The following is a 26,455-nucleotide window of genomic DNA, read 5'->3' as shown; positions in this document are numbered from 1 at the left end:
GCAATCACTTAGTTGCCAAGCTAATACAATCTTTTTTTCTGCTTATCAGTTTATCAAATTATCAAATTGCAAAATCAAATTATAGTCGACATTCAAACGATACAATTATAAATATAATATAATATTTTATTGGCAACTAAGTGATTGGGGTTAGGTTATTTCATAGGTTAGGTTAGGTTAGGTTAGGTTAGGTTATATAATATTCGGTTGGTAACTAAATGATTGCGGATTTTGTCATTAAGTGGTACTACAAAATCCGCAATCACTTAGTTGCCAAGCTAATGCAATCTCTTTTTCTGCTTATCAGATTATCAAATTATCAAATTACAAAATCAAATTATAGTCGACATTCAAACGATACAATTATAAATATAATATAATATTCGATTGGCAACTAAGTGATTGGGGTTAGGTTATTCAATAGGTTAGGTTAGGTTTCATAATATTCGGTTGGCAACTGATTGCGGGTTTTGTCATTAGGTGGTACTACAAAATCCGCAATCACCTAGTTGCCAAGCTAATACAATCTCTTTTTCTGCTTATTAAATTATCAAATTGCAAAATCAAATTATAATCGACATTCAAACGATACAATTGATAAATATAATATAATATTCGATTGGCAACTAAGTGATTGGGGTTAGGTTATTCAATAGGTTAAGTTAGGTTACATAATATTCGGTTGGCAACTAAGTGATTGCGGATTTTGTCATTGGATGGTATTGACAAAATCCGCAATCACTTAGTTGCCAAGCTAATACATATGTAGGTGCAATCTCTTTTTCTGCTTATCGTTCGTTTGCGAGCAGCAAGTGCAACCTTAACATCGTCGCGATTACAATAATCGATTTAAGCGGAAAGCAAACAACCGCGGAAGCTGTTTTTCCATCGTCGTTCGATCACGTTGGTGGAAAAATCATGTCTAATCGACGAAACGCCAGCAACGATGTGACACGGTTGCGTAAAAAAGAGAAAAATATTTCAGGCAACCGATCGAAACATCAACGCTAATCGACGTCCAATCAACGTCTCGTTATCATTACGAATTACGCGTTCACGGGTGGCCGAGCCAGGAATTTGCACGTGTACAAAGCGAGAGACGATGGACGCGGCGCGGCCGACCAGGCTCATTAGGAATAAATCAATTAGCAGGCCGCCTGATTGCCGGCTCAACGATTCGACGGCTATCCAATTAACAGTTTCCTCTTGATTATCAAACAATACTCGATCTTTCGACGAAGACGAATCCCTGACCGGTTGATTCGCACAAGCGACAGGCGCCAACATCAGCTGAACGTTCGCGAATACGATTATTCACCACGACTTTAATTAAGTGGCTGGTGGGAGTTGCGTCGACGGGTCCTTCACCTTTGCAAAACGTACGGCGTAAGGTGGGGAAATTTCGTTCGTTCGAAACTAAATCGATTTTTTTAACCTGACAAAATTTGTTTCATTATATTTGGTAAAAAGTTTCTCTCGTTTCATAAGGAAATGGTAGACATTTTTTGTTTTATTCGTTGTTTTGTTACTACAAATAAAATAGCACAAAAAAAAAATGTTGCGCATTTAATGTTTGCTTATATTGGGTTGGCAATTAAGTGATTACGGATTTTGTCAATACCACCTAGTGGCAAGATTCGTAATCACTTAATTGCCAACCCAATAAAATGAAAGAAACTTTTGGGGCGATGTAAAATATTTGAAAACCTGGTAACTGAAGATTTGTGATCAATGTTTTATAAAAGTTCGTGCAATCGCGGTAGAAAATATGTGTAATTGTCGAGAAGAAGTGTTCCTCTTTTCGTCGACTTAGCTTTAGCGAGAAAATGTTTACGTTGTTGTTGTTTTACGTGCTTGAAGGATCTTTTATTACAAAAGTACGTACGTAGAGCAGATGATGAAGCTGTACAAGAAGAATCATATACGAATTTTCTGATTCGTCATATGCACGTGCATTGCTCGTAACACCATCTGACGCACGCGGTGCGTCTACCCGCGTTTCTGTCCTCACGTCGTTCGAAAATTGATTGTAATACATTGACTGACGATTGATTGTATATGAAACGAGCCACGTATTGGTCTTCTTCGTTTTTACTCCATCACTTTGTTTCGAATTTCTTTCTGAATGACGCGTTTCTAATATAATTGCAAGATGTGATCGATAAGCGATAGGACGAGATGGCTACTTTGGAATATAAAAATAGAAACGGTATACTACACGTGGGCGAAAACAAAGGCTACAATTACGTGCTTTCGATATGGAAATACAATTTCGATTATAAACGCTATTCCTTAACCAGTTAGATACCGCGATCTCTTTGAAAATTTTGAAAAGCGTGTACCTAGGATGTGTGGCAAAAAGTGAACGATGACGAGTATAATCGTCAAGCACAGAATATGTATAGCTGTTATGATATAGAATGAAGTTGTCATGATATGACTGTTTTATTTTTTAATTTCATTACTGCAATTTACTGCAATTACTAAACAGCGTATTGCAACGACCTTTTACACGTGACGAGTATACTCGTCTAGCACCACAGTGTGTGGTAAAAAGTAAGTGATGACGAGTATACTCGTCAAGTACCACAATATGTGACAAAAAGTAAGCGATGACGAGTATACTCGTCAAGCACCACAGTCTGTGGCAAAAAGTAAGCGATGACGAGTATACTCGTCAAGCAGCACAGTATGTGTGGCAAAAAGTAAATGATGACGAGTATACTCGTCAAGCAGCACAGTGTGTGACAAAAAGTAAGCGATGACGAGTATACTCGTCAAGTACCACAATATGTGTGGCTGTTGTAATATAGAGTTAAATTGTACTGAAAGGACTGTTTTATTTTCTTCATCATATTTCTCGTCATAACACAGAATATTTCTACTTCTTCGTGACGAGTATACTCGTCAAATCCAGCTAACTACTTAATCTCAAGTCCATTAGTCGATCGCTCGAGTAATAATGAATCTTCTAACGCTTAGTGCCTGGTCTTTAGGCTCTCGCTTGGAATTAAGGGAAGAATTCCGTCGGCTTCAGCGAGGTAACGAGTTTACTAACCCCTTGGCATGTAGGTTAAAAGGAATCGATGAGATTGCACGGCGTGCGAGCGCCGCGTATGCATCGCTCGCACTGTAGTCTGTGCAGCTATCGCTGTAGGAGCCGCGGTTAACCAGAAGTCGCAAGCCGGCCGGCGTTAACTTCGCTCGCGAATCACAGCTTCGGCTTAATTGTTTCCACGAGGGAGATCAGCTACGAAACGATCGCGGATCGATCGAGCCAGTGGAAACCAGTCGCGTTGATCGCTTCGTTGCTTCGTCGATTGCGCGATTTTAGGAGATTGCGCGATATAAAAAAAGGAATTTTGGAAGGAAAAAGATTGCCGTGCGTTTAAGAATCTCTTTTGGGTTAAAGACGCGATAAAGTTACGAGGTGGAATTGAGGCTATTGCGGGAGAAGTTGAATTGGAAGAAATTCAAGTGCAAACAAGTTTTTGGACGAACGTTTCGCCCGATTACGCGAACATTGACAAAGTGACAATTGTCGATCACTGCAGCCTGTTCATTACGCGGCAAACTTGTGACGTTTGAAGAGTTGTTGCTGTGGAAGGTTGAGTCCTCGGCAATATTTCAGATTGTGCTTCTTTGCTGGGCTATCCCGCGTTGGCTGGTCATTTTATCGTTGAAAAAGAACACGTCTGAGTAGTTTGTTTCGTTAAGTGTTCGTGTAGATTCTGAAAAACAAATGTAATCGTTGGGTCGTTACAGGATCCATTCACAAGATTCGAGTTAAAGATCGTAGTGTTAAAAAAGTATTTAAAAAGTACAAGAAATACCCAGACTCGTAGCAAAGTATGTGAAAAGTATAGAAAACACCGTCTTCAAGCCTATTATCAATTTCAAAAGGCGAACTTCACATGTTTTGAAAATTTAAAGATTAAGTTTGCATTTAAAAATTGCAAACTTCACATGTTCCTTGAGTGTCTTGTACTCGACCGCATACCTAGCGATCCTGACCTAACCTAAACCTAACCTAAGCGATCTGAACCTAACCTAAACCTAACCTAAGCGATGCGAACCTAACCTAAACCTAACCTAAGCGATCCGAAGCTAAACGATCTTACGCATAAGCCCAATGGCTGTGCTCTGTAACAACTAAGAAAATTAAACAAAAGCAAGGAGCAACAATTTCCCAAACCGATAGCATTCTGCTTCAAAAATCCCTTCAAACGACAAATTTAAAAGAATTTGTCACGCTCGTGCTCACGTTCACGTCACGGAATTGATGAGCTTCGCTAAAATCTCGGAACAAACCTAAGTTTATAAGACTTGGAAATTTGTCATCGATTGACTTTTAAAGCTAAAGACGAGGCTAAAAATCGTAGAAGTCTGTCGCCATCGAGAAACATTGCCCCGCGAGATATGATAAAGCTAAGGGAAAATTACGTGCGGTTGTCGCAGGCTCGCTTTCAGCAGAAGCAACTGCAGGAGAAGGAGCAGAAGTTGCTGCAGCTTTACGACCAACAACAGCAACGAGCTTATCAAGTGGTGCAACGAGGCAGCGCCGGCTCCAACAGCTCGAATCATGCTACCTCCATCAGCCAGCACACCGTCACAAAGACCTCGAGCAGCAGCCATACAACCTCGACCTCGCAAGGTGGAAAGGTGAGCGAATCCTCGCGTGGAAACGCGCCGCGCGTTGTCGTAACGCGGTTTCACGCTACGCTTTCTTGAATGGGCTAATGGCCGCTGTTTCGTAGCTGAGAATCACGACGAATCGCCTTTCAGCCTTTCGTTCCGTTCCTTCTCTTTTCTTTTTTCTTTTTTTTTTTTTTTTTCCTCCCACGAAGCACACATTCGTTCGTTAACCTGTTAACTGCGGAGTTTAGTTTCAAAACTCCCGCGCCTAGCGAAAATCAAGCGACGACGAGTATATACGTCGAACGCGGGGCGGATGCTCCTATTGTAAATTTTGCGAAGAAAATAAAGCAAAATGAGGAAGGAGTAGAGTCGGTTGAGTTTGTAAACTGCCACAGTTTTATACCAATTTGAAAAACGTATAGTTCGCGATGAACGAAAAGAATGGTATCGAAGAGTCTAAACCGAAACAGAGCCGGCGCCAGGGAGAATCTGCGCCTGAGATGCCGGTCGGACGTGCGTGTGCTGTCGAATCGCTATCGGTCGGTAAAGTGTGAAATAATAAAAAAAAAAGAACTTGTGAAGGTCGTTCACAGATTTCCTCGTTCTCGTTGCATTTCGGAGAAAGTCGCGACGAAAGAAACGAAAACGTTTTCATTTGTTCATCTGTTTATTTGCGTTATGGCACGTTTCCGCGTCAAATATCAGCGGAACAATGTCTGGCTGCAATTAGAGCGGTCGTTGTTAAGTGCAATGCTCGCATCGCTGCGTGAGGCCAGTATTTTGAACAGTATTTAAATAGACGATAACGCGAATAAACAAGCGTGGAAACGAGAACTGTTTTGCTCCTCTCACCACGATTTTCTCCAAGAGAAAATCCCTACTGGACTTTTCTTCCTAACCAGTTAACTTCGTTCGACGTATATACTCGTCGTGTAAAATAAAACAGTAGCATTTGCTATAAAAATTGAAGACTTTGGTAAAAAGTAATACAAATGACATTTAGTGAGTTTGCTTTATATTTCCAATAAACCTATTGTGTATTTTATAAAAGAAGTTTGATTATTTGATTAATGTCTTTGGTGTATCGATTATGTATTGTTTCTTACGAATTAAGTTGTTTATTATTTTCCAATTGTTCGTATGCTTTAACTTATTACTTTTTACCAACTTGTAAGTTTTTAATAACAATAGCTTTCTCAACGATGAATCGTTCATTTTTCGTCGAATAAAAATGTAAAATTTATGGTAGGAGCACTCGCTCTGCGTTCGACGTATATACTCGTCGTTGCTTGACTTTAATTACGCGGCCCGTCAGGCACTTTTAAAACTAAATTCCGCAGTTCACTGCTTAATTTATCCATCCTCTACGCCCTCGCGAAGCTTTGACATTGAAGTTAAGCACACCCTGTATATAACGCTGATATTCGCATATAACATACGATGTGTTGCATAAAATATTTGTGAAGAATTCGAAGCAAGGTGGATGGTTGCGTTTATTATTGAAGAAAGGTAAGAAGATTAAGGGTTTGGCGAGCCTTGACCGCAATCTTGAGAATTCGTAAGTGAGCGTTGTCGAGCGTGGAACCAGTTTGTCGGGAAGTGAAATTATGTCAACAAGTAAAGGTAAACCTTCAACATTGAACGAACTTGTTCTGAAAATTTGTTACAACTGCGAGGATCGAGAAATAGGAGAAACGATCTCTCCTTGTGATTCTTTTCTTCTTTTCTTCTTTTTTTTTTTTAATTTATTGTTCATCGTCACATTTTCTGATAAGCTGTTGCTGACTACGATTACGTGTATTCTATAAACATACTAAATACTTTTATGCTATTTAAATTATACTATTTGCATGCTACATTTGGTACATTTAACTTGGTTAGTGCTGTTAATTAGCAATTAATTAGTTGGCAAATTAATACAGTTTGCACACTTCTAGAAGATGGATAAGTTTTAATAAACAATTATTCTAACTTATCCATCTTCTATCTTTTCTCTTATCCATCGTTGCTTTCAACCAGTTAACCGTTTTTCGCGAGTATACTCGTCATGAAGAAACATTTTGTATTACCACGAGCCTGTCACTAATCAAATTCAAAAATAAAACAACCGTTTCGTTGCAGCTTAATTCCAAATTATAACACGCACTCTGTGCTTGACGAGTATACTCGTCACGAAGAAACGCCAGTACTTTGCGTTACGACGAGTCCTGTCACTAATCAAATTCAAAAATAAGACAACCGTTTCATCGCAGCTTAATTCCATATTATAATACACACTCTATGCTTGACGAGTATACTCGTCGCCGCTTACTTTTTGCAATGTATTCTGTTACTTCAAAATGATTGCATACTTCTGACATATACAAACACTTACAACGCTATCTCATCCATTGTTGCTTTCAACCAGTTGGCCGTTTTTCGCGAGTATACTCGTCATGAAGGAACATTTTGTATTACCACGAACCTGTCACTGATCAAATTCAAAAATAAAACAACCGTTTCGTTGCAGCTTAATTCCACATTATAACACACACTCTGTGCTTGACGAGTATACTCGTCGCTGCTTACTTTTTGCAATGTATTTTGTTACTTCAAAATGATTGCATACTTCTGACATATACAAACACTTACAACGCTATCTCATCCATTGTTGCTTTCAACCAGTTGGCCGTTTTTCGCGAGTATACTCGTCATGAAGAAACATTCTGTGTTACCACGAACCTGTCACTAATTAAATTCAAAAATAAGACAACCGTTTCGTTGCAGCTTAATTCCACATTATAACACACACTCTGTGCTTGACGAGTATACTCGTCGCCGCTTACTTTTTGCCACACGGTTCATTCACATTGCTTTGCAAAGTTACCAAAGTGGTCGCAACGACTAACTGGTTAACAAACAGCGACGAGATTAATCGTAAGAATAACATCTGTTCGCGAAGGTGAGGCAGATGTTCGACGAAAGACGGCAGACGACGGTGAAGGGCATCGACAGAAGCTACCCACTGGAGCCGCTGGAGAACAAATCGCGGAAACAGACGAACGGAAACGGCGTGCAGAAGAACGGAAATTTGACGGTGAACCGACAGTCGGTGACTGTGAAACGAGTAGCCAAAGCTGACGTGAACAGCAATTTGAACGGTGGCAAACCGATCGTCTCGTATCACGAGGAAATCAGTCGAGAATCGTTCGGTCCGTGCGCGCGCCAGCACCAAGAGGATGACGAGTTTGGAAACGAGAACCACGTCACGCAATATGCGAATGGAAACCATCGAGACGAGGTAACGCGCCATTTTCCAAACGTGGCAATTTTCCCTATTGAAATAGCATTTCTTAACATATTTGCTTCGTATGTGTACACACATACACACACATATACACACGTGATACATACGGTACGCGTTGGATTCGAATTGCCACGTATTTTTACCATACGCGAAGCAGCAAGTATCGACTTAGCTCGTGCAAAGGGTGGAAAATCTCGGACACGAGGTGCAAGTTAAAGGATGAAATTTGGAAAAATACTTTCATAGTAATTCGTAGAACTTCCCTTGGCTTCTTGTAATAAACAGTAAACACAAAGACGTAACTGGAAAGTTTCTAGGACGAGCGTTTAAAGACGTTGCATTCTTAAAACTTACAGCACAAGGATAAATACAATTTGTTTAGCTTAGGATCAGATCTATTAATTGTGATGCGTAATCGAGATGAAATATTTCAGAGCCACGCTATCATTTCCACTCGACGTATTTAAATGCACGTTCTTTCGCTATCTGGCAATTTTAGTTGTGTACATAGCGCAGGGAAATATTCCCTTGGGCAATTTTTACCCGGATATTTCAATTGCATTCGTGCAGACACGTATGGAGGAAGTTTTGGACGAAGATATGATAGAAAGGAATCGTATGATGGCGAAACTTCATCTGATGGAGTACGACGAGACGTTGAAGCACCGTGTTAAAAACGACCTCGAGAGCGAGGAATTCCCCGAGGACTTTATGGTCGATGTTCCTGACAAGCTTCCAAAACAAAGTGTTACCAGGAAGTTATCTCAAGCGGAGGTCAGGTTGGAACGCTTTAAAAACGCGAACGCGAGGCGTGGTAACAACGTTACGAAGAACCCAGCCATTGGCCCGAAGAAACGATCTGACCCAATATTTCCAGCAAAATCCACTTGCAGGTACGTACGTAGAAATAAAGCCAGAAACAGAAAGTAGAAAATTCCAAGCCGTGAAAATAATACGTAGATGGAACCGAAACGAGAACGACGTTATTTTTATATTAAAATAGTGAAAAAATAACTCGTATCGTATTTGCCGCCAGTGAAATCCATTTGCCCGCGAGTCTTCCATATTTATAAATCAATATTTACGAACACGTATCCGTAAATATTTATGAAATCCTTAATTTCATCTGGGCTTACACACGCACACACACACCTACGAGAAACAACGTACCGCCGGTTGACAATATTTTTGTAATTCTACGAAATCTTCTGTTTATCTGAGAATAATATTTTTGCTCGCCTGTTTACCTAGCCAAACCTCGCCGAGAGCGTTAAAAGCGCAATTCTACTTTATACCGGTCGGTAAAGTAGATTGAAATTTAAGAGCGTTTCTCAAGGATGGTCGTGCAGTGCTGAACTGCGAGGTAACTATCGTTAGCTGGATAAAATTGGCTGTTGCAAGTTTCAACGCGTATTCGACATTGACAATTAAGATACGCCGTTCTCGTTGTCGTTTTCCAATTTCCGACAGAGATCATCGCTGAAACCATCAAACTACTGGAAACAAAATTCGCTGCATTTCTAACGATACTACAGTTGCACCGCGGACGTTTACGCGCATTTAATTAAGACAAAATGTACACGTGCACGCGCATAATACACGAAGATATATAAAATATCCATAGTATAGTTGCTGTAAAAAAAGAAACAACGAAATTTTTGCTGCAACGTTTCTTCAGTCTTATTCACAGAACTATAATTCTGCATAAACATCCGCGGTCTAGTTACGACAAATTTCAACTAACGATAATTCGGACAATCATATTTCATGTAATCTTTGTCAGCGCTTTACCGACCGCTAGCGATTCAACAGCACACGCACGTCCGACCGGCATCTCAGGCGCAGACTGTCCCTGGCGCCGGCTCTGTTTCGGTTTAGACTCTCCAATACCGTTCTTTTTCTTCATCGCGAACGGTACGTTTTTGAAATTCGTATAAAACCGAGAGCCTACGAAACTAACGCAACTGAACAAGCAACCTTGGTACTAAATAACAAACTACTGCTGAAATAATGAGAAAGATTGTCGTTGACAAAAAGCCGATTAATAGGCTATCGGTCGGTAAGCGTCGGAGACAGAAAGCCGATTAATAGCCTGTCGGTCGGTAAGTGTCGATAACAAAAAACCGATTAATCGGCTATCGGTCGGTAAAGTGTTAATAATTAAATGTCTAAAGATATCGTCGACTGGCCGGACATCAGCAGTTGCTGTTGCTCAATGTACCATCGAGAAGCTTAGCAAGTGTTCCGTTGTTTCGCGTGAAACAACACTGCACGCTAAATCGTACGGTGAAGCGTACGTGAACTCGTGTCGTACGAGCGAAGATATCTTCGGCCAATCTAAAGTATCTTGAAGACATTGTTTCTAGCGTTTTCTGCGACAGTGTTAGGTCGTAACTTGTCTTTACACTTAAAATTGTCATTGCTTCTTAAAATTCTCATTCTGTCTGTCTATTCACAAAATCCTTTTACTCTTCTTTCGTACATACGCCGCGCATCTTCCGCTACTTTTCACTTCTCCACTGTATTTTGTCCCTTTTTGCTCCTGCGTCCCGCGCGTTAATCCGCTACAGCAGAAGGTTTGTCGAACAAGTAAATAAATCAGATGAATATTTCACATCGCAAATGAACGAAATATTTCTGCTATTTCAAAAAAGGAAACAAAATGATACATACGAGGGAGGGAAAAAAAGAACGTAGAGAATAGAAAGTATCTTAACGCGCAAGTAGCTCGCGTCTTTCGACGATCGAATCGAACGTTGACAAATGCGAATTTTCCGGCCGCTAATTGGCAATCAGCGCTAACAATCCGTCGCTGCTTTCGCCCCGCCAAACCCCTCTACGCCGCCGATTAATTTCTCGTTGCATAATTGCGATCGCTGACTAGGCTCGACTCGTTTAAACCCACGCAACCGTAGTAGCCTAACAATACGTGGTCCCTGGAAGTGATCATCCTTGAAAGAACAACTAAATGGCGCGTTTCCGGCAAAGTTAAAGGCGCAGCGTCTCCGGTTTGTCGCAAGAAGGAAGATGCGCCCGCTCTAATTTATATGTCCGCCTAACATTAAAGCTATCGGAGAAAGGATAAATCGGCCGAAGGACATTAAACGCTGCATCATCAACCATAACAGCCTACTCGCCAAGCATGAAGCCGTCGCAGTATCGGAGACAACGTGGACGAAAAAAAAAAAAAGAAAGAAATAAGAGAACAAAGCGTCTCGTGAAACAATTAGTCGCACCACTAGCAATATCGTCGACGACGATTACCAAATTTGTATAATTTCCATTGGATTTTCCTTAGTTGCTTCCTAGTTGAACAACGAATAAGAAAAAAAAAGTATCGTATTTGATGTTAAATTAACGAAATGATTCTGCTAAGTCTAACTTTCACGGCGGTTGACCGACGCACTCTCTTTTCCTCGGTGACCGAACCGTGTTTTCCGGATCCTAACGATGGACCGTACTTGAACTCTCACCATGTATATTGTTGCAACATTTTCTGTATCGAAGTTTTACGCTCCGAACGGAGGGAAACATCGGCGAAGCTCCACGTGGCTTTTCTCGCGGCTTTACCGCGTAACCAACATCTTCTTAACAAAATAAAACCGATCAGTCGAGACGAATAGCCGAAGATCGAAGCCAGCTGCCCTAGCTTTGTTTTGTCGCGAAGGAGAATCCTAGAAAATATCGTGTCCGCCTGACTCATTTTCCTCTGCTATCTTCTTCATGTCGGCTAACCACAACCGCAAAGCAGGATTAACACCAGATAACGAACGAAACCCGCATTGTAGAACAAGAAGATAGAGTTAGCAAGGCTAAGCACTGCCAAATGAGGATTTCTGAGGCTTGTAAGTTGTAAACAGAGTGGAATATTGTTATACTGATTGTGATTTCATAGCGCCAGCCGAATGACCAACACAGCTTCAGACAGAAGATCGAACGACGGGAAAAATCCTGCAAGTAGCAAATCCAGAGGGAAGACACTGGTCTCTGGAAATGTGGGGGAAACGGTATCGTTGGATTCTGGGAGAAATGTGAGACGAAGAGACGAAAATCCACGGTTCTTCTGCGAAGAGTCCGAGAAGTCTGCCACTGTGCACGCCGTTGGTTCGAAAACCGCGAGGAAATTGTCGCCTGATTCGTCTGAAGATAGAATACAAAGAAGCGAAAGGTCTGCGATATTTAATAAAGAGAAATCTGCTATTAAATACCCGATAGACTCGAAAGCTGCAAGAACATCGACATCCGAGTCGCTTAAAGATAAGACAGGGAAAAGGCAAAGTCACGAATTATTCTCCAAAGATGCTGGAAAATCGACCGTAACTTCTGCGACTGGCGCAACAACTGCTAGGAATTTGTCTTCTGAAGCTTTAAGAGATGTCAAGGATCAAGGCGATCATGGTAAATTTATCGGCGAGGAGTCTGAAAAATCAGCAACGACTTACGCGATTCGTCCGAAGTCTGCAGAGAGACCGATTCGTGAAGTTTCCGAAGTTACAAAGGACATTAAGCGACGAAGTGAAAGTCCGAAATTCTTCTGCAAAGAGTCTGAAAGATCAGCAACGACTTACGCGATCGACTCAAAGACTGCAGAAAAGTATACTCGCGAACGTACGAAAGATACGGGGGACTTGAAACGACGAAGTGAAAGTCCGAAATTCCTCTCCAAAGAGTCTGAAAAATCAGCAACGACTTACGCGATTCGTCCGAAGTCCGCAGAGAGACCGATTCGTGAAGTTTCCGAAGTTACAAAGGACATTAAGCGACAAAGTGAAAGTCCGAAATTCTTCTGCAAAGAGTCTGAAAGATCAGCAACGACTTACGCGATCGACTCAAAGACTACAGAAAAGTATACTCGCGAAGCTACGAAAGATACGGGGGACTTGAAACGACGAAGTGAAAGTCCGAAATTCCTCTCCAAAGAGTCTGAAAAATCAGCAACGACTTACGCGATTCGTCCAAAATCTGCAGAGAGACCGATTCGTGAAGTTTCTGAAGTTACAAAGGACATTAAGCGACGAAGTGAAAGTCCGAAATTCTTCTGCAAAGAGTCTGAAAGATCAGCAACGACTTACGCGATCGACTCAAAGACTGCAGAAAAGTATACTCGCGAAAGTACGAAAGATACGGGGGACTTGAAACGACGAAGTGAAAGTCCGAAATTCCTCTCCAAAGAGTCTGAAAAATCAGCAACGACTTACGCGATTCGTCCGAAGTCTGTAGAGAGACCGATTCGTGAAGTTTCCGAAGTTACAAAGGACATTAAGCGACGAAGTGAAAGTCCGAAATTCTTCTGCAAAGAGTCTGAAAAATCAGCAACGACTTACGCGATTCGTCCGAAGTCTGCAGAGAGACCGATTCATGAAGTTTCCGAAGTTACAAAGGACATTAAGCGACGAAGTGAAAGTCCGAAATTCTTCTGCAAAGAGTCTGAAAGATCAGCAACGACTTACGCGATTCGTCCAAAATCTGCAGAGAGACCGATTCGTGAAGTTTTCGAAGATACGAAGGATGTTAAGCGACGAAGTGAAAGTCCGAAATTCTTCTGCAAAGAGTCTGAAAAATCAGCAACGACTTACGCGATTGACGAAGAAACAAATAAAAAATTCTCTCTGGAAGGTTTAAAAAGCGTCAAGAAACGAAGCGACAGTCCAAAACCTACAACTTACGCGATCGAGCCAAAGTCCGCAGAAAGATTGATTCGTGAAGTTTCCGAAGATATAAAGGACGTTAAACGACGAAGTGAAAGCCCAAGATTCTTCTGCAAAGAGTCTGAAAGATCAGCTACCACTTACGCGATCGAGGCAAAAACAAATAAAAGATTCTCTTTCGAAGATTTAAAAGACGTCAAGCAACGAAGGGATAGTCCAAAATCCACAACTCACGCGATTGACTCAAAACGTGCGGAAAGATCGATCCGTGAACCTGCTGAAGACATAAAAGACGTTAAACGACGAAGTGAGAGCCCGAGATTCTTTTGCGAAGGATCTGAAAGATCAGCTAAAACTTACGCAATTGATCGAAAGGCTGCTAATTCCTCGAAGACCAGAACACCACGTAGCGATAGTCCGAAATTCTTCTGCAAAGAATCGGAGAAATCAGACACGGCTTATGCGATAGACTCGACAATTCTTCCAACGTCCCCTAATTATATGAAAGACAGTAAGAGCTCCGTATTAAAAATTGAATCAAAGAACAAAAAGGATATAACTAGTAACACGATAAGAGAATCAACGAACGACACCATGAAGAGACACGCTACATTTCCCAAACGCGATGTAGTCAGCAAATCTTCTTCTTCGGAAAGTGCAAAATATGACGTGATATCTTGCGCGAAACCCGAGTACCAAACTCTGCGTAAATTTACCGAAACCAAGTTACCTGACGTTTTCGAGCGTCTAACAAGAGAACGTAGCTCGAGTCCTCGGTCTTTCTGTCGCGAAGGCAGAAGATCAGCCACGACGATGAGCACCCGCAACAGGGACACCGAGTCCATCTCTGTATCTGCAAACGCGGTCGAGGAAATGAAAAAGAAAGGCAGCGAGAGTCGAAGAGTCGGTTCTGGAAAGCGCGATGCTTCGATAATTCGTGCTGACGAATCGAAATCACCAGACTTCGCGAAAGCATCGTCCAGAAGCTGCAGCGTAAGTCCGCAGTACTTCGGCTCGGATTCTGACAGATCCGCCAGCATCCTGATGGTCACGCCGGAGACGATAGTGAAAGCAAAAACAGATCTAGCGTGGTGCAAGAAAAGAGAACAAAGTCCTACGTTGTACGTTTCCAAAGGCGAGAAGCTCGTCACGAACGTACCGAGAGAAGCGACAAGAGGATCGTCGACAGAAAGCTACGACGAGACAGCGAAACGCTTCATCAGAAGCTCGGTATCGCGATTTTTCTCGGAGCAATGTGAAAGAGCAGCGAGAAACGTGGAGCCGAGAAAGCTTCAGCTGACAGACGCCAGAACACCGAGTCAGACGAAGTCGCAGTTCGATGATGGACGAGCTGAGAGGGACGAGAGAACGAGTTTCGTCGCAGACGGCAGTCGCGACTCGTCGCCCGGGTCTCGAGGAATCGTGGAAAGTAGAGAAGAAACGCCAGAATCCTTGCGTTACGAGACAGAAGAGTGCGCCATCGCTACGAGCCTTCAGCCTAAGATTTACACAGACGTTGAGCAACCGCCCAAAGGTGCGCACTCGCTTAAACAAACAGTTACGCGTGAGATTACGGCAAGGCCAAGGAATCTATCGACCAACGTCAAGGACAGATTCTCGAAGAGTCCTTTAAGCGTCAAGGACGACAATTTGACAGCCGAAAACGCGAATGCACTTAGCCGTAGAGGGTCCGCCGGTGTTTTACGTTCGACGAAACTGATTCGCGACGTACTGCAGCGTCAGAGTGGCCAAGATCAGGTGGATGCTTCGCCTGGAATATCCAGCGAATGGGAAGAGCGACCGAGGGCCGACAGGATGCAGGCAGAAACGAGGGTGGACAGGAAAGTTGAGGAAAGAGCTGGGACGCCGACTGGTCGCCAACTGGGATCGAAAAGTTGCAAGTCCGTGGAAGTGGACACGCAGATCGGAGAAGTCAGGACGCCTGAACGATACGTAAAACAGGAGCAGCTTCGAGGCACTTACTCGAGATCGAGCAAGGGAACAGCCTGCGAGAAGTCGAGTGTTGGAAAGTTGCTGACGTATTCCGTGCGCAAGCCGGTTAAACAGAGAGGGTCGTTGCTGGAGTCGAACATTTTCCAGCAATCGCTGAGAGGTCGAGATTCGGCGGACGAGAGGCCCGTTAGCTCGAAACGTACAACACGAATTGCATCTCCGAAGAAGGAGCCTGCAGCTTGTGCTCGTAGCTTGCAGACTCGAACTAAGGGAAACACGGCGAATGGGAAGAACAAGAGCGACATTTTGAAGGCTCGCAGTCAAACAGCGAGTCCGATCTCAGCAAGCAGCGGAAAGACGAGCTCAGAGACGGTTGCTGATAAGAGGAACATGGACAGATATGATGCTTCGAAGCGTATAATGCGAACGTCCAACGAATCCATCGCTCGTGACTCGGAAGGAGCAACTGATGTGGCAGATCGAAGCGGCGAAACCAAAATCCCAAGAGCTGGAGCACGAACTGCCAGGAAGCAGAGTATCGCGGATGAGAGGAAGAAAGGCAAGACGTCTAAACAGGCTGAAATTTTGAAGTCCATGCAGCTCGTTCGCAGTGCTACAAGAGGATCAGATTTTGCGCAGGAATCACGAAAAATGGTTGGCGAATCAGTTGACGAGGGTACAGCCAGAAACGAACAGACTGAAATGAGGAAAAGTTGCTGCCCCTCGACGATCGATATTAGAAGGTCGGAGGCCGGCTTAACTTCTATAAAGGAACTTTCCAAGAATTACGAGAGAACAGACTCGGTGGAGTCGGCTCTCAGACGTTTCGATTCGATCGGAACTGAGGCTGAATCGATCCGGGGCACGTTGGAACGAAGCGTGGAATCGATACCGAAGGAAATACGAAGGAAATCTGGCGGAAGCATTGGCCGCAAGGCTGACTCAAAGACGATTTCGCCGAAAGCACTTGATCCACCGAATGTAAATCTTTTCGCTAAGAGAACGTGCGCCAGCAAAGCTACGACCGTATCCAGAAGCGCAATGGCCGCCGCTAAAGGGAGACAGGCTGAAACGCAAGAAACGCGGAGGCAGAAAAAATTGGAGAAAGCCAGAGACTCGATAGAGATCAGCCGAATTGCCATAAGATCGAGATCGCTGTCGTGCAAGCGGAAGCTTTTCCAGCACACTGATTCCAGCGAGACTGGAAGCGTTGCATCGAGGTGCAGCATCGATTCCTTGAGAAACGTGGAACGTCTCTCGACGACTTCCAATAAGAAGAAAACGCGCGACTCGGTGAATACCACGTCGAAACGCTTCGAATTCTCTGGCAACGACGAGACGTCGACGCAGACGATAGACAAAGCAGAAACGGATAAAATGACAACAGGTGTGGGTTGCTCATCGACGAAGCAACTGAGATCGATCGAGGATATTCGTAGGTCGATCGAGGACGAAAGTTGGGATCGCGAAACGGGGCAACCGTCGGTGATGTCGGCGATCGTAGGCAGCGTGGCGAAAGCAGCGGGTCGATCGGAACCTCGTCGAATAAATGTCAATGATCGCGCTGGAAATAGAAAAGAGATATGTTCACCGGGGCGGTCGGTGAACCTTACCGCGAGCAACGACGCTTTAGGGGATACGGAGCGTTCGTCTGTAAAGTGTACGATGCGTTTCTCCAGGGTCGCGAAAAGTCCGAGCCCGGAGACGACCAAGGAAACGAGCATCCGTGCGAGAAGAAACATCCCAACGTCGCCGTCCAAAAGTCCGGACACGGTCGCTAGGGTAAGCAAGAATTGCATAAAAGGTTTTCCTTTCTCTTCAATGATTTTGACGTTTCGATGGAAGCACACGATTATGGTAACGTGTTTCTGCTTGCAAATTGTTAAGGCAAATGGTAAACTCATTTTTAGTATGTCATTAACCAGTTAGCTGTTGCCACCTGTTTGAGAACTTTGAAAAGCGTGTATCTGAAACGCGTGACGGAAAATAAGTAAATGGCGAGTATACTCGTCAAGCACAGAGTGTGTGTTATTATATGGAATCAAATTGTAACGAAAGGACCGTTTCATTTTTGAATTTTATTACTCACAGGACCCGTAACTCGTAAGTACTGGCGTTTCTCCGTGACGAGTATACTCGTCAAGCACAGAGTGTATATTATAATTTGGAATCAAATTGTAACGAAAGGACCGTTTCATTTTTTAATTTTATTACTCACAGGACTCGTAACGCAAAGTACTGGCGTTTCTCCGTGACGAGTATACTCGTCAAGCACAGAGTATGTGTTATTATATGGAATCAAATTGTAACGAAAGGACCGTTTCATTTTTTAATTTTATTACTCACAGGACCCGTAACTCGTAAGTACTGGCGTTTCTCCGTGACGAGTATACTCGTCAAGCACAGAGTGTATATTATAATTTGGAATCAAATTGTAACGAAAGGACCGTTTCATTTTTTAATTTTATTACTCACAGGACTCGTAACGCAAAGTACTGGCGTTTCTCCGTGACGAGTATACTCGTCAGAGACAGCTGACTGGTTAAAATGGTATTAATCGCTTTTGTTAAAACATGGCTTTCGTTAGAAGATAACGAGAAACGCGTCAATTGTTTGGCGTGACAGTTTCAAACGAACGCGTATCTGTTACAGCGTGCGTCGAGCGAGTTGAAAGCTCAAGACACAAGATCGACGAAACGGCCAACGACTATGAAAGGCACAGAGCCAATTGGAAACAGGAAGGCGTTAACGGCGACGAGCACAACTACGAAAAAATCAGCGGACGTGGTCGATAGCGCTATTCTCGAGAATGGTCTGCATTTACGAGACCAAACTGCCGAAACGAAATACGATAACGACTCGCCCACGAAGAAAAGCGACGCTCTGGTCGTCGACTTGGACGAGCAACCGCCGAAGGAAAACGAGCCACTTCCGCGGAAACCGCTCTTACGAAAACAGTCCACCGAGGTGAGCACATACCTGTTAATCGATTACGTTAAATAAAAATAACGCAGACTCCGTACAGAGGGTTGAGTTAATAATTTTGTAGTGAAACGAAGGTTTTGATGTAACAATGTAGCGATTGAAACAAGTTGTTCTAGTTAGTTGTAGTGGCGTAAGTTTCGAATTTTAAAGCTGCTGTTCTCCTCGCTCCTTTTTCACGTTCATGTTCCTTGGGATACTGTGCTGCGAGTAATCATAGACTCGTTCTTTCTTCGATAATTTCAAGAAACCTCAGCTCCTGTCTGGATATGATAAATGAAAATGTTTTTGTAAAACATAAATTGAACGCTATGCTTACGTAATTGAAAGAGGAGACGAAAAGACAATTTTTCAGCGAGACAGTGCTCCTATTCGTACAGCCGCCGGTACAGAAAAATGATTTCAAGATTTCGAAATGGAATTATTACCATGGCCAGCATCGAGTTCTCGTCCGAAATCCCAATCGACAGCCTATGGGGAATTCCAGCGAGGAAAGTTTATCACCGGGAGGAACCACCTGTAGAAAATATCGTTAAATTTAAAAAAGAAGAATAAGATTTGCTTTGAATAAGTTGGTAGACAGTGTAGAGTAACAGATTAATAGGAGTAATCAAAGATAAAGAAACATCTGTTAAAAATATTGAATGAAAATGTAACAAAATTAACTTACAAATACAAGTTTACAATACAAGTTTAATTAGAAAAAGGTTTTCCTCCAGATTTCGAAGGAGACAAATTTTTGTTTGTTTAATCTTCAGCTTTGGTTTACGTTATATTAAAGGATATTGTCAATTTTTCTTCGAATATTATGAAATATCCTAAAAATGAAGTGCAGTTCATAATTATTCATGGCACTGTATCTTCTTTCCAAATTTTGCAATACTTTGTTCATGAAAGGTGCAAAGTAAGCAAAGGTAGGAAAATTTGTATACGTTTGATGTTAAAACCAAATATTTCATAACTGTGTACCTTTTCTTTGTTTTTGTTTTTTTTTTTTTTTGTAATATTAATTTTCTATAAAAAGTTGAGAAAGTACATACTCTTTATATCTGATGTTCCAGAAATATAAGAAATCTCAAGGACAAAGAAGTAATTATACTTGCATTGATAGTTTCACTATAGGAAAAAATGTTCTCATCTTTGTTATTAAATGCAGACAAAATTTATATTATAAAAGCATATGATAAAATGTAATCGAATTTAATAAAAGTATCCTAATTGTAATTCTCGCATAGCTAGACATATAGTACAAGAAAGGAACTTCACGCATTTATTCTATTAATTTGCAAACATAATTCGTCCGCGAATGATGTGCTCTTGGTTGCAAAGATAATTTCAATCGAATATCGTATGCAATTTTTCTGCCACAGCTTGAAGTTTGGTATGTGAGAAGTAAGTAGAAAGCTTTAGAGAGTAAAATGTCTGGTGCTCTTTGACGTTATTTAACCCGGGAAATCCAGCGATTTCGCTGCACATGGATTCCTCTTCCTCCAATTTCTGATTAATCGAAATATTCGCAACAGCGAAATTTCCTAGTCGCCTTGCTAAATTCTAACAACAAAATTAAACTGTAGTATCAACAGGTATTTCCTACATTTCATATCATTGAATAATTTTGTTAATATTAGGAATCGAATAGTTACCCAATTGCTAGAAGTGTGACACATATGAAAAATCACCAGTTTACCAGCTATTTATTAAGGCAAAAGTATCACAAACAGCTAATAAAAATAAACTATTTTGCAAGAGCAGTGTCCTCATGCGATATAGAAAATTGTTAATCCATCATTTAACAATGAGCAACATATATGAGCAATATTTTATTAGAGTCCCTGTAAAGCAAAAGACTATTAGCCAAATTGTAAATGAAAAAGATTGTTCTATTTATAAACAGTTTATAATTAACAATTTTAATATTAATATTTTAATATACATTAATAATCCTCTGGCTGAAACTTTCTGTTGAAAAATTGGCCTCCTTCTATTGCAACATTTTTTTTAAATATTCTATCGAAAATATTCTATTGAAGTAAAAATAATTATCGTTTAACGTTTCTATTAATTAGAAACAGATTACTTCCATGCAATCAACACGGCCACCATCGGTTTCGTCCACATCTGGTGGTAGCCCCATGCAAGGTCAGACTTCCGGTTCTAGAAGCAAAATGGCTTCGAGAGCAAAGACGCCAATTTCCGGTTCAACGGGATACAAAGGATCAGCTTCCAGCAGAACCGGAGGAGCCGCGGCAGCGACGTAAGAATTTTTAGAGTAATTGGTTTTCCTGTTATGAGATTAAGGAGCTTGTAATATCTCAGACAAATATTTCAGGGAAATATTTTATCATCAAACTCGTAGCACCTAAAATTATCCTTATTTTAAAATGTTTAATATCCTAGGGCTGATATTATTATTTTGCTCGATAAATTTATACACTGTGAGTAGAAAGAATGTAGCTAAAAGAAGTTGTTAAAATGTGACGTCTGTAACGATGAAAATAATTGTGAAAAAAGTAATATTTTTACTATAAACAAATTAGAAATAATTTCTAAATAAACCAACGAAATATCATCAGGTGTTAGAGAAAAAGAAAATATTTCGTTATCTTGCTATCTTAGAATCGCTTGTGTCGAACATAATCTTAGGAATTGAAGGAACTTCTCGATCAATTTTCTTTACAGAAGAAGATACCAACGTTTTTTTTTTTTTTTTTTTCCAAATCTCATCAAATTCTTTTCTAAAGATGTTACAGTGACGCTCTGGTTCCTTGCAAAATGTGTGGCCGCCGTTTCGCTCAAGATCGAGTAACCCTTCACGAGCAGATTTGCGCGAAAACGACCCAAAAAAAGAGGAAACAATTCGATACGATGATGTATCGCGTAAAAGGCACCGATCTCGAACCGTTCGTGAAAAAAGGACTTGTGAAAAAACAAGTGGAGGTCAGTACTTCTTGTCCTCTTCCGATCCTTCAAAATTCCTATCTCAGTTCATCCTCACTGTACGAAGCTTTAAACAAAGTAAATTGTAAATCCATGTTTGCAGAGGTAAAAATTAATTCGACTCGTTATAAAAGAATATAACGCGAAGGACAAGACTAACGTAAGAGTAAGAATTGTATGCAGTGTATTTGGAGAAAACGTTAAATATCGAGTAAATAAGATTTTGTGATTTAATACTAAAACTACGAAATCAGTGAAAATAACTAATTGTAATTGTAATTGTTAGTCAATTAGTTATTGGTCAAATGATATCAACCATCCACGATATATAATTATCTCAATTTTCTCAATAATTTTCAAATAATATTATATTTATATTTCAAATAATATTATAATATTATATATAATATATATATAATAATAATAATATTCACAATTCAACATGCGATATAATGACAATGACGATACTAGAATATATTAGGTTGGCAACTAAGTGATTGCGGATTTTGTTATTACCACCTAATGACAAAATCCGCACGCACTTAGTTTCTAACCTAAAATCTTTTCAGTGATGGAAGAATACCACTATCTTATATATATTTTAGTAGATAGAAATCTTTTTTAATGGCAATGCTGGTTCGTATCACGAAAAGAAATCCACTATAAGAGATCCATTTATACCACGAAAGAATCAATCGTTTAATTTTTTTTTCTTCTCTTTTAGAGAGAAGGACGAGAGATATCGATTTGGAGGAATGAGACGGATTGTCGTTTTGCATGTTTCAGAAATCGAAGAAGCCGGAGATAAAGTCGAACTGGCGGCGCAAACACGAGGATTTTATTAACGCCATACGCTCGGCCAAACAAGTACAAGCACACCTGGCCGCAGGAGGCAAGCTCAGCGATTTGCCACCGCCGCCGGTTAGCGATAACTACGATTACATTCAGTGTCCCCACTGCGGAAGAAAATTCAATAAGGCTGCCGCCGAGCGTCACATTCCCAAATGCGAACACATGTTGCACAATAAGCCGATACACTCGCGAGCGCCGAAACCAAGGCGTTAATTCTGCCGGAGTCATTTCTGCTAAACGATCTTTCTATATACGTACATCGAGCAGGAACAAGATAGATAAAAGTGTCTTTATTTTGAGAAAAATCAACTTGAAATAAATTTTGGAAAGAAGAAAAGGAAACCAGAACGAAAGATTAAGTTAAATCGTAGCTTGAAGCGTGATGTCATATTTATAGTAAAATGTGAAAAAATATAGACACAATAATTACGATATTTTTAATAGAACGCAGCTTTCATGAAGCACCTTGTCTCTATCTTGTTCGTGCGATCGATACAGTTTTATACAAGCGTCGCGTTGATTATGGAATACTTAGAAAATGTTGTATGGGATCTTACATAAATGGAGAAAAAATCTCGCAGAAGACCGTCATCTATCGGACATGTGCACAAGACGAATGTAAAAGCGATTTGTATCTACTGCTTGAAATCTATGGGTTTCCTCCGTGTATTTGGGACAAATGTATTTTCCAATTATACTAAAATAAAGTACGAATTTTCTCTACACCCTGTATATACATCTGTACGTAGCGAAACGAACGAATATGTTTGATCGTTATTTTTTCAAAAAATATGCAGACAAAAGATATGCAGAAATGATAATATATACATATATCTCCTCTGTTTATTTTGTGAATTAAAAGATCATGAACTAATAACTATCTGTTTAAGAGAAATTAAACGGCATCCCGTTGTGAAAATTTATAACATATATTTTGGAACGCTTACTTTTTACGTATTTGTATCTTTTTATACAATAATAGTAGCGAAATATTGTATGGCTATTTGTCGCATTGTAATCGATCCTCCCAAAACGAAGAACGTATTGTGTCCTCATATAATAACCGTATGTAATTAGTGAACGTTGTTTAGAACTGATGAATTAATTATTAGCAAAAGCCGTTTTGATTAATGTTAAAAATATTGTGATTTATTTTGTAAGTTTTCATTGAAATAGATTGCCACACCGAACGAGGAAACATTTTTATAGCGCTTAATCTTCTTAATAAACGGAAATATTGTAACATTATTGTTATAATGAATTACTGGGAGCTAATAAACTAACTTTTTAATAAAAGAATAATAATGACGCAACATATCTACCTTTTCAATTGTATTAAATATTATATCGTATTTAAAGTACTACGAGACTTGTTGGATTTTCTTATCTGGAAAATGTTGAAAAACTGTTGGATTTGACGAGAAAAAATTATAGTGAATTAACACGAAATTCTAGGAAATTTAAGGAAATATTAAACCTGGAATGTTGGCAATGAAAGTACATACGTAATTTGGACGGAGTCCATGAGAGCAGACGATTCCCGGTTGATACAAGAAATATGTATTTAAAAAGTTGTCTGTGTTCGTCAGATTGTCATGATTAAAACGCGAAGTCTTACAATATTTTTGAACCCGTTCCACGTATAGAATAAAATAATGAATCATTTAATTATCTTGGTGGCTTTAGTACATTTATTGTACTGTCCATTTACAAAAGTGGAAGAAAGTTTCAATCTACAGGCTATGCACGACATTTTATACCATGGTTTTAACCTGTCGGAGGTAATTATTATAGTATTTATTGGAATTATATGATATTAGAAAACAAGTGTTTAAGAATTAAATAAGTAGTAATAAGAGAGAGAATATTTGTCTTGCTGCCTTGACAGGTTGCTGACATACAATCAAAGAGATATTACGCAAAAACTTAGACATTATATTTAGAAGCAGATGCATGTATTTATAAACTTACGATCAGCTGATATAGTTTCTGCACGCTTCAAGAGTTCGCTAATATATTAATTTCTGCTTTCATTAAAGTGAAAGTATATTAACAAAATTTTTGAAATTATATATGTTCATTAATAACATACTATGATAATTTGTAACCAAAAACATAGCCAAAAAGAAAATCAAATAGTTTACAGCATTTGTATAAAAACATATTCATAGATTCATTAAAAAAAAAGAAAGACAAGTAACTAATCGTTTGTAACATATTCTTGTTCTATGATAGTATGATCATCATGAATTTCCTGGAGTTGTGCCACGATCGTTCATGGGACCAATTATAATATCAGGCTTGGCATCACCATTAATAGCAATCATTAATTATTTGCAACTTAATAAATTTTTTGCTCAATACGTTGGTAAGTTGATTAATATCATTCATTAGCATTATTAACAGCTTTTGTCTTATTATTGATATTAAATCTTTAATTTATAAAACATATCGTATTAAAAAGAGGTAATTAATATCATGTTTTTCCAGTAAGAGCAACATTGGGCTTGTTAGTAATAGGCACATTGAAGCTATATAAAGATGCTTTACAAAGCATATTTGGTTTGCAATTTACAAAATGGCTTGTTGCAATTACTGTGACACAATATCACTTTATGTACTATCTAAGTCGTCCATTGCCAAATATAATGGCTATGCCACTAGGTAATTTAAATTCAATATTATCTGTATTTTATTTAGTGGTTTACATGATAATTATTACTTGTATATCATATGTATATTGTAGTGCTACTTGCTTTATATGGATGGTTGAAACAAAATCACATGATATTTATTTGGTCATCTGCAGCAGCAATAATAATATTCAGAGCAGAACTTGCCATGCTACTGGGATTATTCCTTTTGTACGATATAGCCAACAAGAAACTAACCATACTAAGGTATTTACATATTATATTGTGGACCATTGATTCCTAGTATGGCTGTAACATTGCATACAGAAGTGATTAGAATCATCAAGGAACCTTCTGCAAAACTGCACTGATTTGTAAGCTTTGTTTGCTTATAAAACTTATTAACATAACAAAACCCTTCTGTCAAAAATAACTAAATTAAACATAAATTTGATAAACTGCAATAAGACTTATGCTATTGTTAAAAGTAGAAAAGAAAAGTGATTAAAAATAATTTCGTAACATAGAAAACATTCATCTATTAAAGCTATATAAATCATTAGAACAAAAGCTTCATAAAATTAATAATTTTTTAGACTGTTTAAAATTGCGATTCCGGCCGGTATATTTTTTCTAACGCTAACGATCACAGTAGACTCTATATTTTGGAGACGATTATTATGGCCTGAAGGAGAAGTATTTTACTTTAACACTATCCTTAATAAAAGCAGTGAATGGGGTGTATCCTTTACCAGAGTCACTATTTTTAAATGCATTTATTCAAAATGATAATTTTAAAGTATTTTATATATTACTTAACATAAAAACAGACATCGCCATTCTTGTGGTATTTTTACTCAGCTCTGCCTCGTGGGTTAGGTTTATCTTACTTTTTAATACCTTTGGGTATGTTATGGGATGCACGAGTTCGAGCATTAACAGTTCCTGGTATAGCATTTGTTGCATTGTTCTCATTTTTACCACATAAAGAATTGAGGTTTATCATATATGTCTTTCCACTGCTAAATGTTAGTGCTGCAGCCGTTTGTCATAGAATGTAAGTAACTTACATTTAATTTTGCTTTTTGAGCTACTTTTAATTTTTAAATGTCTGAAATTGTAATTATACAGTTCTTTGTTTTCTTAAATTAGATGGGAAAACAGAGAGAAAAGTCCATGGAATGGAATTTTAGCACTAATAATTTTAGGCCATCTAGTTTTAAATGCTCTATTTTCTATGTTTCTTTTATGTGTCGCTGGTTCTAACTATCCTGGTGGTTTAGCTATTGCTAAATTACATAGACTCGAAAAAGATTCTGTCAACCCAGTGCATATACACATTGATATTCTAACTGCACAAACAGGAGTTTCAAGATTTACGCAAACAAATAGTTCTTGGATGTAAGTTTTATAAATGACTATTTGAAGTAGTCATAAAATGATCAATCTCTCTAAAATGATAATATGCTAAAGATAAATTTCTTTAGACCCAAATAATAGCATAATCTAATTTATAATTAATTAAC

The 26,455-nt window shown here is 39.6% G+C and overlaps 2 protein-coding genes and 4 long non-coding RNA genes across 19 annotated transcripts in view; 3 read left to right on the top strand and 3 right to left on the bottom strand.

The window, feature by feature from the left end:
- The window catches only part of LOC126874924 (uncharacterized), a 7,272-nt gene extending 3,943 nt beyond the window's left edge, over positions 1–3,329 (top strand). Inside the window, exons 2-3 of one of the 3 annotated variants that reach the window (XR_007693114.1) lie at positions 413–1,598; positions 1,629–3,329. This is a non-coding gene — a long non-coding RNA (uncharacterized LOC126874924). Of the gene's footprint in view, positions 1–191; positions 1,599–1,628 lie in introns of all 3 variants that reach the window. The other 2 variants (XR_007693116.1, XR_007693115.1) reach the window with 2 other exon arrangements.
- LOC126874905 (serine-rich adhesin for platelets-like) overlaps positions 1–23,019 on the top strand; it is an 88,914-nt gene extending 65,895 nt beyond the window's left edge. For all 3 annotated transcript variants that reach the window (XM_050637399.1, XM_050637398.1, XM_050637397.1), the window contains 9 exons: positions 4,459–4,662; positions 7,580–7,918; positions 8,495–8,817; positions 11,820–12,532; positions 12,785–17,307; positions 18,178–18,492; positions 20,574–20,761; positions 21,249–21,444; positions 22,231–23,019. In XM_050637399.1, the coding sequence (XP_050493356.1) occupies positions 7,589–7,918; positions 8,495–8,817; positions 11,820–12,532; positions 12,785–17,307; positions 18,178–18,492; positions 20,574–20,761; positions 21,249–21,444; positions 22,231–22,509 (6,867 nt within the window). In that variant the 5' untranslated portion in view covers positions 4,459–4,662; positions 7,580–7,588 and the 3' untranslated portion in view covers positions 22,510–23,019. The remainder of the gene's footprint in view (positions 1–4,458; positions 4,663–7,579; positions 7,919–8,494; positions 8,818–11,819; positions 12,533–12,784; positions 17,308–18,177; positions 18,493–20,573; positions 20,762–21,248; positions 21,445–22,230) is intronic.
- Positions 2,861–20,577, bottom strand: LOC126874918 (uncharacterized). 9 transcript variants are annotated; one of them, XR_007693101.1, is made up of 5 exons: positions 20,441–20,577; positions 20,151–20,339; positions 18,827–20,058; positions 18,505–18,770; positions 8,824–10,488 (listed from the first exon to the last, which is right to left on the bottom strand). It is a non-coding gene; the product is annotated as an uncharacterized LOC126874918 (long non-coding RNA). The 9 variants fall into 9 exon arrangements; XR_007693100.1 differs by having other exon boundaries at positions 18,827–19,024; positions 19,178–20,058; positions 20,151–20,567; XR_007693102.1 differs by having other exon boundaries at positions 18,827–19,325; positions 19,477–20,058; positions 20,151–20,567.
- On the bottom strand, positions 6,350–7,589 carry LOC126874920 (uncharacterized). Its single transcript, XR_007693104.1, has 2 exons — positions 7,360–7,589; positions 6,350–7,102 (listed from the first exon to the last, which is right to left on the bottom strand). It is a non-coding gene; the product is annotated as an uncharacterized LOC126874920 (long non-coding RNA).
- Positions 20,604–26,455, bottom strand: part of LOC126874925 (uncharacterized) — a 9,436-nt gene continuing 3,584 nt past the window's right edge. The window contains exon 2 of the long non-coding RNA XR_007693117.1: positions 20,604–20,789. This is a non-coding gene — a long non-coding RNA (uncharacterized LOC126874925). The remainder of the gene's footprint in view (positions 20,790–26,455) is intronic.
- The window catches only part of LOC126874909 (probable Dol-P-Man:Man(7)GlcNAc(2)-PP-Dol alpha-1,6-mannosyltransferase), a 5,733-nt gene continuing 3,070 nt past the window's right edge, over positions 23,793–26,455 (top strand). Inside the window, exons 1-7 of one of the 2 annotated variants that reach the window (XM_050637413.1) lie at positions 23,793–24,077; positions 24,532–24,664; positions 24,787–24,960; positions 25,043–25,196; positions 25,526–25,670; positions 25,760–25,986; positions 26,082–26,330. In XM_050637413.1, the coding sequence (XP_050493370.1) occupies positions 23,952–24,077; positions 24,532–24,664; positions 24,787–24,960; positions 25,043–25,196; positions 25,526–25,670; positions 25,760–25,986; positions 26,082–26,330 (1,208 nt within the window). In that variant the 5' untranslated portion in view covers positions 23,793–23,951. The remainder of the gene's footprint in view (positions 24,078–24,531; positions 24,665–24,786; positions 24,961–25,042; positions 25,197–25,525; positions 25,671–25,759; positions 25,987–26,081; positions 26,331–26,455) is intronic. The other variant, XM_050637414.1, reaches the window with a different exon arrangement.

Source organism: Bombus huntii, chromosome 17 (genome assembly GCF_024542735.1).
Source record: "Bombus huntii isolate Logan2020A chromosome 17, iyBomHunt1.1, whole genome shotgun sequence".
NCBI lineage: Eukaryota > Metazoa > Arthropoda > Insecta > Hymenoptera > Apidae > Bombus > Bombus huntii.
The sequence above is the reverse complement of the archived record's forward strand: the minus strand, read 5'-3'. Positions and strand labels throughout refer to the sequence as shown.